This window comes from Gossypium hirsutum, chromosome A05 (genome assembly GCF_007990345.1).
Source record: "Gossypium hirsutum isolate 1008001.06 chromosome A05, Gossypium_hirsutum_v2.1, whole genome shotgun sequence".
Taxonomy (NCBI): Eukaryota; Viridiplantae; Streptophyta; class Magnoliopsida; order Malvales; family Malvaceae; genus Gossypium; species Gossypium hirsutum.
The window spans coordinates 82,688,036-82,700,725 of record NC_053428.1 but is presented as its reverse complement, the minus strand read 5'-3'; the positions used below and the strand labels follow the sequence as shown (position 1 = coordinate 82,700,725).

The 12,690-nt window shown below is 32.0% G+C and overlaps 1 protein-coding gene across 3 annotated transcripts; it reads left to right on the top strand.

Moving 5' to 3' along the window:
* The first annotated feature begins 10,005 nt into the window (after positions 1-10,005).
* Positions 10,006-11,894, top strand: LOC107949304 (uncharacterized). Of its 3 annotated transcripts, XR_005926749.1 has the most exons (4): positions 10,006-10,532; positions 10,762-10,805; positions 11,388-11,501; positions 11,584-11,894. XR_005926749.1 is itself a non-coding variant. In XM_016884023.2 (3 exons), the coding sequence occupies exons 1-3, from the start codon at positions 10,208-10,210 to the stop codon at positions 11,650-11,652; spliced, it is 438 nt and encodes a 145-aa protein (XP_016739512.1). In that variant the 5' UTR covers positions 10,010-10,207; the 3' UTR covers positions 11,653-11,894. The 3 variants fall into 3 exon arrangements, 2 of the variants coding, with proteins under 2 accessions (XP_016739512.1, XP_040968470.1); XM_016884023.2 differs by lacking the exon at positions 11,388-11,501 and having other exon boundaries at positions 10,010-10,532; XM_041112536.1 differs by lacking the exons at positions 10,762-10,805; positions 11,388-11,501 and having other exon boundaries at positions 10,011-10,532.
* Positions 11,895-12,690: the final 796 nt, after the last annotated feature.

The following is a 12,690-nucleotide window of genomic DNA, read 5'->3' as shown; positions in this document are numbered from 1 at the left end:
TGATGGATATATTTTTGTATCATGTCTTCTAGAATATGAATTCTTCATTCAGATTGTCTATATATTTACCCGTGAATGCATAAATTTATTCCCAGACCTGAGGATAGACTCAAATGCGTATAAATCAATTAAATTTTCAAATGAAAAACCCACTCTGATTAAAACAACTGAGTCAATTTTATCTATCAGATAATAACATTTTAGAATAATCCCTTCTTCTTATTGTCAAGACAACCCAAACATACAATCTATCACAATTCCCTCGGAATACTAATCAAAGATATTTAAAAATTGCATTAACTCAAACAAAACATAACATCCCATTTTAACTCGTTGACATTAATCAAGATTACCTGAGGAATGATAACCAGTATATGAATTTGAGCTTGATCTTCCATCATCTACACTTTTTCCAATGTCAACCCTTTCACAAAAACTAGAAATGAATTATATATAATAAAGCTATTTCAATTATTAACATCGAAGCTTTGAACTATATTGAAACCACAACCATCAGATAAAGTAAAACCATAGTGTTATAATAAGACTGACGTTTCGACTATATATATAGAACAACACATTCACATCAATAGTGCACTCCTAAATAGAAGAGGAAAACCGAATGTAGTTTCAGTAATAACCAGTACAGGAACACAACCTCTAAAAACCTAAAATCTATATAACTGTACTTCCTTGATCAAACCAGGAATCATAACTGTAACAGATTTAATTACTTTCGACCAATGAATATCCTTTACAAATGAACCATGTTTGATAGATAATAAAATCCAAGATGTGAAGCTATATTGAATTTCCTAGAATGCAACCCATATTGAATGAAAAAAAGCTCGATGATATCCTAGAGAAAATCCAGAAGAAGAATATTGCCTACACGTACTGGAAACAGTTGTGATAGAAACAATGTAAATTGCATATATGTAATTCAGAGCATCAACCAGTATAAGTAGAAAATAACATCATATGATTCTTATCATCAAGTCTTCTATCGAACATAATGGATTAAAAAACCAAAGAAAGATAGAGTAATGTTGATTATAAATTAACCAGACTAACAATAATTCCGCCTAATATTATGATTAGCCAGCCTTTCTATATGATAAGATTCACATCTAAAAATGAGCAGTTACATATATCTCTGAGAATAAAAGAGCATATAGAATACCCAAAGGAGATCACTGTAAAATACTCAACTATATAAGCTGCATTAAAATACCTTTGCAATTCAAACATTATTCCACTGCATACTACAATCATTAATAATCCCACATTATCCCATTCAATAAAGAAATCAATTCAGAATAAATTCTGGTTAACTCGTTCTTTAGATACCATACCTAAATAAATTGATTTGTCAAGATTAACTTCTTCTTTAACAACGACATTACGTAATCCTAATGGTCTTCAGAAAAATCTGATATCTCTTCTAAAACCTTCTTTACTTGCTAACCCATTCTCAGCTCTAACCGCATTACTAATCATTCAGCCACTAAACTCTTTGGTTTCACACTAGTAAACTTAATCAATATAAATCTTGTGAATTTCATTGTATAAGACGTATAGGTGAGGGGGTGAACATCGTAAAGCCTCAAAATTTTGACTCTCATATATACACACATATAACTTAACATTTATCAACAACATAATATTATGGACTTTTATTCATACCTTTATGAGTTTTGACTCATCATAAGCAGCATTTTTTCTCAGATATTTGAGTATCGCTTTCAGCATTATCGGAATTAGCCCGATTGGAAAGCATCTCTGTCTAAAATGAAACAAATCACATCAGAATCGAGAGATATCACACTATTACAGGTTATATAATGGCATGTATTTCTACACTTAACACATACTACATTTAGTTCGAGAGTCGACTAAACCATAGCTCTAATACCAATAAATGTAACACCCCTAACTCGTATCCGACGCTAGAATAGGGTTACGGAGTATTACCGGAGTTTACATTTCAAAACTATCAAAAATTTTAAAACATTTTATTCATATCATCAATCACAGCAAAACCAATCAATAGCATACATATTGTCCCTTTTACAAGCCCTCGAGGCCCTAAAAACACATTAGAAACAAATTGAGACTAAATAAAAAACATATAGAAATTTCAAGGAAAAGATGAAGATTTACCAACTGCAGGGGTCACACGGCCTTATACTTTTATTAATTTAACAAATTAGTCCTTAGTCGAAAAATTCATTAAAATCACTTAACAAAATACTTTTAAATATAAATCAACATTCCAAATTTATCATCTAACATAAAAAATCACAAGATTCATCAATGGAAACATTCAAAATCTTTAACAGTTTCAAAATCGAAGGTATGGGCTAGCTAGACCTAGTTGCAACGATCCTAAAAACATAAAAATTATTAAAAACGGGATAAAAAATACTCACATACAAGCACAAATAGGGATGGCGAATGAAGCTTCATCCGTGAATTCCTTTTTACTTTGTTATTCGGTTGAAGAAACAAAAATAAAGATGCATATTTTATTTTGTTTCTTTAATTATTAACCTTTATTAATTATTTACTTATTTAACCTTGAAAACTAACCAAAATTTCAATAATGCCAAACCATTATCATCAAATACTAACTCTAATGGCCTAATTTCCATATAAGGACTTCCACTATAAATTTCTATAGCTATTTAATACCTTTAGCTTATAGAACACAACTTTTACACTTTACGCGATTTAGTCCTTTTTGCTTAATTAACTATCGAAATGATAAAATTTTCCAACAAAACTTTAATACCACCTTAATTACACTCCATAAATATTTATAAAAATATTTTCGACTCGGTTTCCCAATACCTCAATTTCTAAAATTACTTGACCTTAGGCTCATACCACTTAAACTTAATAAATCGCTTATAAAATAAAAATCATAATATCAAAAACCTTTTTAAAGTCACAATTAACTCATAAATATTAAATATAATATTTAAAAACTTATTTGTTGGATTTGGTGGCCTCGAAACCGTTGTTTCCAACACCATTGAAAAATGGACTATTACACGACATTTATTAAAGGGAAGAACTATAACGACCCGAAAGTTACAGGTAATAAGAACGTGTATTTTTGGGTCTCCATTTTCGTAAAATAGAAATATTTACGAAGTTATTTGTGTGGTTAATTAGGTCTTGGTTAGGTGAATTAGCTTGAATTAAGAGTAATTAGGAAAAAAGACTAAATTGCATATAGAGTGAAAGTTAAATTATAGATTAAAGAAAGTTAAAAGGGCCAAATAAGAAATTAGGCCAATTACATAAATTAGGCATCATAAGTATATTTATTTATAATAAAACATAAAAGTTAAGTGTATATTATATTATATTATATTATATTATAAAGGAAAAAGAAATAGAAAAAGAAATAAACATTGAAACGAAACAGAGAAGGAAAGAAAGTAAAGAAAAAGAGAAAGAAAGGAGAAAATGCTAGGGTTTTCAAGGGTTTAAAGTTCAATTGGTTAGACAATTTATTCCATTTTCTTGTAATTTTTATGTTTTTGAAATCTTGGTATTAAACACTACCTAACCTATGTCGAAATTTTAGAAATTATTAATTTTCTAGATGTTGTTCATGTTGAATAATTAGAATATTAGGGACTAAATTGATAGATTTTTTAAGATAGAATTGAAAAAGGATTGAATTGTGGAATAAATTTTAAATTTTGAATATTAGGGACTAAATTATAAAAATTTTGAAATTTAGGGATGTGAGTGAAATTAGAGAGTTGAATTTAGTTTAAGGTGGAAATTGAATGAAAATATAGAATTAATTGTGAAGAAATAAAGTTAGTCTTAGTTTAGGGACTAAATTGGAATTTAGGCTAATGTTGAATAAAAATTGAAATATTTTATGTGAAATAGAATTGTATTGTATTGTATTGATGAATTTTAATTATTTTAACTTCATAGCAAACATTGTGCCGGAAACCTCGACTAAGAAAGGAAAAGATAAAGTCAATGAGGTGTAGCTCGAAAGTTATGGTTTGTATTTCTATAATCCGAATTTAATTATTAATGGTTGTATTTTGATTTAAACGTTTATGGTAGTAATTAAGGTGAGTGTTACCATTTTGATATTGAATTGAATTTCTTTGAATATGTGATTAATGTAGAAATTGCATATTGAATTTTTTTGCACTTGAAAAGTGAATTGAAACCCTATTAACTATATTGGGCTGAGTCGGATATAAATGGCATGCCATAGGATTGGAAGAGTTTAGGGATTACTTCGAGAGTTGATGAGACACCAGGTGTCAATCTATTACTTTGGATTAATTCGATGAGGTACTGGGTACCAAATTTACTTCGGTTTAACCGATAAGACACTAGGTGTCAACTTATTACTTTGAATTATCTGATGAGGCACTCGGTGCCAAACTGGTGTGTTTTGGTTGGATTCGTGTATCTGTCCGAGTCCGAGTCGTGTTAATAGGGACAATTAAATAAAATGATATTATGATTGGAGCTGAAAAGTATTGAAAGTGAAATGGAAATGAGACAAATGAATTGTGCACTTTATTGTGAAAAGCTATTTGAGATAACAATTGATGAGAAATTGAAAATGTTAAGATTGATTTGTTATGAATTGATTAAATTGAATGACTATTGTTATTATAAGATTAAATGTGCATATTACTTTATTTTACTTTTTAATATTCGGATTATAGAAATACCACTGAATTCATACTCAGCGTGCAGTTTGTTTTCTGTGCGCAGGTTATGTATTTAAGAGTTGACCGTTGATTCAGCATCCACAACGATCCCGAACTCAAAACTTGGAGATGTATACTTCTTTTTATGTTGGCATTACCTAGGGTGTCTAAATGTTAACTATTTTGTGAAGTGGTTGTAAATAAGATTATAAGTTAATGTTGGTTGATTATACATATGTAAATATATGTGTTTATGTAGAGGCTATAACATGGCATGTTTAAGTTAATGTGTAAGTGAACAAGATATAGGCAAAAATGGATTGAAATAGACATATTTCCAATTTGGTCTTGAATGGTGTCTTATTGAAATGTTTTGATAACATAATTGAAGTACCTATGAGGGTACATTGGTTAGACATCTAGGTTGATTATTTTGACATGTTTAAAATGTAATTGATTGTGTTTTGGATTGGTTGAATGAATGGTTTTTAAGTTGCTTAGTATCTAAGATTGCAGGGTATTTGCGTCTACATGGCTAGACACACGGGCATATGACTGGACCGTGTGAGACACACGGCTAACACACGGGTGTGTCACTTGGTCGTGTGTCCCCTGCAACCTTAAAATTTCAAAACAGAATGCCCAGGTATTTTCACATAGGCAGAGACACGGACGTATGTCTCAGCTGTGTATGACACATGGCCTAGTACACGGGCGTGTGGCTTGGTTGTGTGACCCAAGTAAGAAAGTTACACGGACATGGACACTGGCTGGGACACGGACATGTGTCCCTATTTCGAATGCCCACATAGCCTAGACACAAGAGCGTACGTCCTCTGTTTCTTTGAAATTTTTTGATGCTTTCAGAAACATTTCCTAAGTACATGGTTTATTCTCGATTTGTTTCTAACACATATTTTGAGCCTCAAGGGCTCATAAAAAGGACAATATGATAAAATTGTTATATTTATACTAAATGATATTAAATGTTCATATTTGATCTAAAAAGTCCAGTAAAACTCTATAACCCTATTCCGACGATGGATAAAGGTAGGGTTAGGGCTGTTACAGTTATGCTAGTATGTATGGTGTATATATAACTGAATTGTTGTAATTGTGATACCTTTGATAGGTATTTTGATTAGGTATTTCTTAAGTGAGTTGATGAATTGAATCAATGTTTATTTTGTTGTAAAGTTATATATATTTGTGGTACCAATGAGGGTACATTGGTTTGGCACATATTATGTTGGTTTTGATGTGTTTTTCACCCAGTTAATGTCTTTTTGATTTGGTATTTTAGTTGGTATTTGAGTTTCTTAAGGTCCAAGCAATTTGAAATGGTAAACTTGTGTTTTATGGTTCATTTGAGGCCACACAGCCTAAGACACAAGCAAATGTCTTAGCCGTGTGTGCCCTGTAGGTTCAATGCATACAAGTCAGACTGTTACACGGCCAGACACACGGGCGTGTGAGGTCATTTCGAGAGGTACACGACATGGCACATAGGCGTGTGGGCTGGTCATGTGACCCAAATCAGAAAGTTACACGAGCATGGACACAGGCTGGGACACGGTCGTGTGTCCCTATTTCAAATGTCCACAATGCCTAAAACACGGGCATGTGTCTCAAGCCGTGTGACCTCTATAGTTCAAAATTTTTAACATTTTCCTAAAAATTTCCAAATGTTTCTGATTTAGTCCCGAAATTTTTCAAAGTGTTTTTAGTGGCTCAATGGATCGATTAAGGGACATTATAAATGTATTGGAAAGTAATTAAATTATGTTTACATTGATGTATGAATTGAATGGTTTACTATTCTGTTAGTCCGTTAATGCTCCGTAACCTTGTTTTGGCAATGGATACGAGCTAAGGGTGTTTCCTGTATTAAATTTTTTATATTAGTTTTTATATAAAAATAAATTTAAAAAATATAGTACAACAAATATACTAAAACATCAAAATAAATGTTCCCCAACAAATTGAAAATACATCTAAAAAGTCTTTATACTTAAATAATACTAATATAGTTGCAACTTGAAATCTGGACTAGGATTTTCTGGTAATGATCTAATTATTATATATTTTGTGTTATAAAGATCTTATACAACTATGTGAATAAAAGTTAAATTTCATTTCTATAAACATAGGTTAGAATGGTAAGATATAGTTGGGATGCCACTAAGTTGTAATAGTGTTGTTCATTTCTATTATTTGGTGTTTCAAATGAATTATGTTTGTATCATGTCTATGAGCTTTTTTGGAGTTTTGGCATTATATTGTGTTTTTTGGAGTTTGGATGTAATACCCCTTACCCGTATTCGACGCCGGAACAGGGTACGAGACATTACCAGACTTACCACACAAACAATCAAATAATTCCTAGTCATAACTTTGCGTCCAAATTAAAACCATTCGCATTCAATCATAAAGTCCCTAGCACGAGCCTACGAGGCCCAAAACATGCTTTGAAACTGGCTCGGGACTAAACCGAGAACTCGGGAAAATTTTACAAAACTTAGAAATTTTTTCCTTAAACAGGGGTCACACGCCCGTGTGGTTTTGGACACGCTCGTGTGCGCAGGCCGTGTGGCTACACAAGCTCGTGTACGCAGTGCTGCTCACACAAGCTGTCAAGTATCCGCAACATATGCCGGTATACTCAGCCACCAATAGGACGTACAAGACCAGCACCCGGATCAGATAATCACATAACACATCATGACCCTAGTGACATGTCACTTGTATCCTACCCTATTTTAAGGTTCAAGCGGGATTTCTTGCTTGTTGATTCCTAGTCGAACTCGTTCGTAGAGTAATATTCATTCACATAATCAAACATACAATTCATGCAATATTAAAGCATTTAAGCACAATTATTCTAAAGCTTATATTTAACATGCGAACTTACCGCGGTACAAAATGGCTAATAGTTCGATTTAGTCCACAACTTTGTTCTTTCCTTGGTCTAGGTCAGAACCTCGTCTTTCTTGATCTATAATACCACATTTAACACATTCAATCACCACATTATTCAATTTAATCCTAAAAACACCTTATGGAAAAAATTATATTTTTACCCCTAACTTTTCAACTTTTTACATTTTAGTCCCTAGGCTCGTAAAGTGATTTTCATTCGATTTCTTCATTACCCAAGCCTAGCCAAATATTATTAGTACTCATATAAGCTTACATTTTTTATTTATTCACCTTTTTTACACATATTTTATAACTTTTACAAATAGGTCCCTATTTGACATTTTCATCAAAAATCACTTGGTAAATGTTGTTTATCTAACACCAAACATGCATTTTCTACCATTAAACATCAAAATACACAAATATTTAAGATGGGTAAAATTTTATACTTCATCATTCCTTCAAATTAGTCATTGAAATAGCTAGATTAGGTTAAAACAACTTTAAAAACATAAAAATCATTAAAAACGGGACAAAGATAGACTTACAATCAAGCTTGGAAGCTTGGCCAAAACCCTAGCTATGGAGACTCTTCAATTTTTAGCACAAGGAGGATGAAATTGAGAAGATGACATCTTTTATTCGATTTATTTTGTCTTTATTTACCAAATGACCAAAATGCCCTTCACCTGAAACTTTGAAATTTTATCTAACCATGTCCATTTTTGTCCAACTTAAAGTATAATGGTCTGACCTCCAATTTAAAATTTCATAGCAATTAGACACCTCTAGCTTCTAGAACACACATTTTGCACCTATTGCATTTTAGTCCTATTAGTCAAATTGGACACCCTATTGATAAAATTTCTTAACGAAATTTTCACACAATCATTCAATCATACTGTAGACCTTAAAGAAATAACAAAAATAATATTTCTACTTTGGATTTGTGGTCCCAAAATCACTGTTCCGATTTGACCCTAAAACGGGTTGTTACATTGGACACTTTTAGTGCAATTGGTGTTTCGTTCAGGTGTTATGTGCCATTCTAATATTCGAAATTTCGTGATTTATATAACCACATTGATTCTTCCAATTATTGAACATAGGGCATAATTTTGTATAATGAGAAATTAAATTTATTGATGAGTTCAATATCCATTTGTTATACAAATGGCACAATAGACTCTGCTTGTATGAAGAGGTACTATTTCTATAGAAAGTTTAATATTTGGACATCTTTTTTATTAGATGCTATATAGAATTTTTATTGAAGAAAAATTTTAAGGATATCACATTCAGATCTACAAATCTATAATACTTATTTAGATATTACTTAATTATGTATAATTTACGGAGAGAACTTATTTGTTCCAACCTATTTTTAGTGTAATTAATTTGTAAACAAATCGTCTCATGCTCAGCTTGTAGCTAAGTTTTCAAGTAGAAAACATTTATGGAGAGAGTGATCTTAGTTAATGTATAGATGTGAGGTTACAAATTGATTAATCAATTGAGCTTTATTCATATATTGTATTGTTGATTGATAATAAATTACTATTAGGACAAGGTTTCATTTGATAGACGTAAAAAAAATTGTGTAACTAATTCGTGTATCCATCTCTAGTTTGACTAACAACTGAAAATAACCATAATGCAGCACAAAATCACCTAGAAATTCAACATACAACAACCAAAAATCAAAGAAGCAAAGTTGGATATAAAAGAAAAGAAAAAGAACCAAAACCCTAAATACTGTTGCCCAAAATCGTGACCTTGTAACTTCCCACCAACTGGACATTTGGACCGTAAGAGTCCTACTAGAAAGGATATAAATAGACTGTTCCCACCATCTTCTTCCATAAGACACTTATGATACTGGTATCCAGTCAAAATAATGTCAGCACATCTAAACACTTACCCTAATACCTAACAACCTTTGCAAGATTATGAGCACCATGTACGAACAACACCACTCAATTTTTATTTTAAAAATGTCCAACATATCGACGATCTATTATGGGTTTCATTATTTGATTATAAGCTACAATGCAATACCTTGATTATCTTCATATAATTCGTATACTACACTAGTTAATTACATAATGTTAGATTCAAATCCAAGTTCACTTGGAAAATATCTTGTTAAATCTATTCTTACTTTATTAATTTACCCTCGCCTTTTAAAGTATGATACCTAATTACAAATTTAATCAATATTAATATAGTAATTATTAGCTTTCTTTCTGCTATTGACTTCGCCTTTATAAGTGGCAATTAGCTGCCCTGTCCTGTAGGAGATCCCTAAATAAACCAAGAAAAACATAAATTTGTTTTAATTTGTTCTAACTGGTGACAAGTAAATGTGAAATGGAGGCCCTTGAGCCTCCTCTAGTTATCCAGCTAATCCCACAATTCACGTTGGATCTCTCATTCTATTCCTCTAGTTTTTTGTTGTTTTTTTTTCACACAAAAGAAAAAAGAGGGAAAAATAGAGAGGGAGAAAGAGAGAGAAGAAAATTCTAGCATTCCCTGAGAGAAAACTGCATTGGGAGTTCCCTTTGCATGTCTCTCCTCCTTCGATGGGTTGTGGGGTTTCAAAATTTGACCACGCAGTAGGAGGAGGAGGATGGCGTCAATTAAGCATTGTTCATAAAAAGAGTGACGCTGCTGTGGTTGATAACATCCTATTATCCAAGTCATTGCCTGAAGGTAGGGAAGGAGAAGGCCATGCAAAGGGTCGTGGTATGCATAAAAAGGCGAATTCCGATGAAAAAGGAGGGATGCAAAGGGGAAGGCTTCAAAGTAGTAACAAGGATGAGAGCCTTGAGGACGATGGATATATACCTCAGTCTCTAAGCTTCAGGGTATACTGCATTTCATCTTTGGAGGATGACAACAACCAAGGTAACCCTATGCCCCTTTTTATTTACATTCCAATTAAACTATTTGATTGTGTTCGGTTTGTGTTTTGCAATGGATAGGAGATTTGTGTAATCTTTATAATTGCCAATTGAGTTTGGGGATTTTGCTTGAAAGAGACATATATATAGTTTCTTGCTTTAACATCCGTTGAAAAACCAAATACCAAGAGAGGTTTAATGTCATTTTGGTTGTACATGTGATGGTAATGTAGAGAAGATGACGGACAAACAAGAAGGGCACGGTGAAAGTAACAAGGTACCGTATGATAAAAAACAGCAAATACCATCCAATTAAATGTACATATTATGATCAATACTACCCTACCCTGATTTTAATTCTTGTCCAGTAAAAGTACCATGATAATTTCTATAGTAGGACTCAGATTGTATTTTGCTTCCCTACTTAAAAAATTAGCAAACTAGTCTTTGTATGCTAGATCAAAGATCAAATCGGTCCTTCTATTAAAAATTTCATCCATAAATTGGTCTTTGTACATCAACATAATGTACATGTGGCACACCACATGTCATTGTTTGATTATTCTATTAGACGTATCAGTTTTTAACAATACAAATAGATTAAACTTTTACAAAAAAATAACTAATTTGTCTTTGATCTAATGTACATGTACTAATTTGAGTATTTTCTTAGTAAAGGAGACAAACTGCAATTTAACTTCTTGTACAAGGACTTCTATGGTATTTTTACCATTCTTGTACATGCGTCTACAAACTATAGTTTTCAACATCCTAAACCTATCCCATAGGCATACACCTATTCATTTCCATAATGGAAAACTAGGAATCAATCCATAAACTCTTCTTTGGCATTTGGCAGAGATTTGAATAGCAGCTGCAATACAGTGGTGCTACTGCTATACTGCGACTTTGACTCTCCCCAATTGATCGCAATACCATTCATTACATTCGAAAACACATTCAAAACCTTAACGTAAACCCTCGATAATTGGTTACTAAACTGCATAGTAAAATTTGCATTGTTTACCTAATATTTGACTCGTTTCTACAAGCAGGGATCAAGTACTCGAGTGAGAAGGAGAGCTAAGATAGGAAAAGGAATCAAGACGATTTTAAGAGCATAAGGTGTGCAAATTGCAGGGTTTGGTTTGTTGGTGAGATACTAGAACAACGTTGAAGGCTGCCGTCATGTTATGTATATAGGGCTTCATTTGCCCTTTTTTTTTTTTCATTTACAGATATGTTTTCAGGTCTTGGAGGAACATGATTGTTTCCCTATTATTTTCTTTGTTGTATCATAAAAGACCATGAAAACTGACATGTGACCTCAGTGTTTTTTTTTTTTTAGTAATTGATCAGATGCAAATTTATATTAATTTATTCACTATAGAGACCCCTTTTATGAATACATAGTCTCAACATCTTTGGTTCCTTCCCTATGGTGGGAAGGATCAGTACCATTGCCACTATATCTAACATGGTTTCATGTTAGTGCAGTGTACCCACTTTTCTTGGTCTTTGAAAAAAAAATGTGTGTGAACAGTTGCAATACATCAAAGAGAGAGCACAATGAAATGTATGAACCATCATAGTCAGAGAAACTAAAAGAGACAAACATGTACAATTGTCACTGTTAGGTTTGATGGATACATAATGAAGTGGAGGACTTTTTTGCCTGTGAAGTGTAAACAATAAACAAGTACAAGAAGAAAAAAAGGTACCAAAAACAGGGATTAACTGTGCATTCAATGAGATAGCATTAATTGTCCCCTCCATGCTATAAAAAACCATGTTTGCAAATGGTTGCAATTGCTATTCAAGTTGTTGGCCCAAACTTGCCCGCCAATTTGGAAATGCTCATTTGCCACTTGCCTTTGGGAAACCTTGTATAACAAAAGGAGGGTAGAAATATGATGGAGTTATTTATATTAAAAGATAGATTATATTTTATTTTTTATTAAAAAACGAATAAATTATTTTTTATAAATTATATTAAAGAGAAAATTAATATTTTTTTGTTAAAAATTTTATATATTTGTATTGTTAAAAATTTACATGGTTGACAAAATAATTAAACAGTGATATATGACGTGTCACATGTACATCATGCTGCCGTATAATGACTAATTTTTAAAAACAAAATTGGATAATTTTTTTAATAA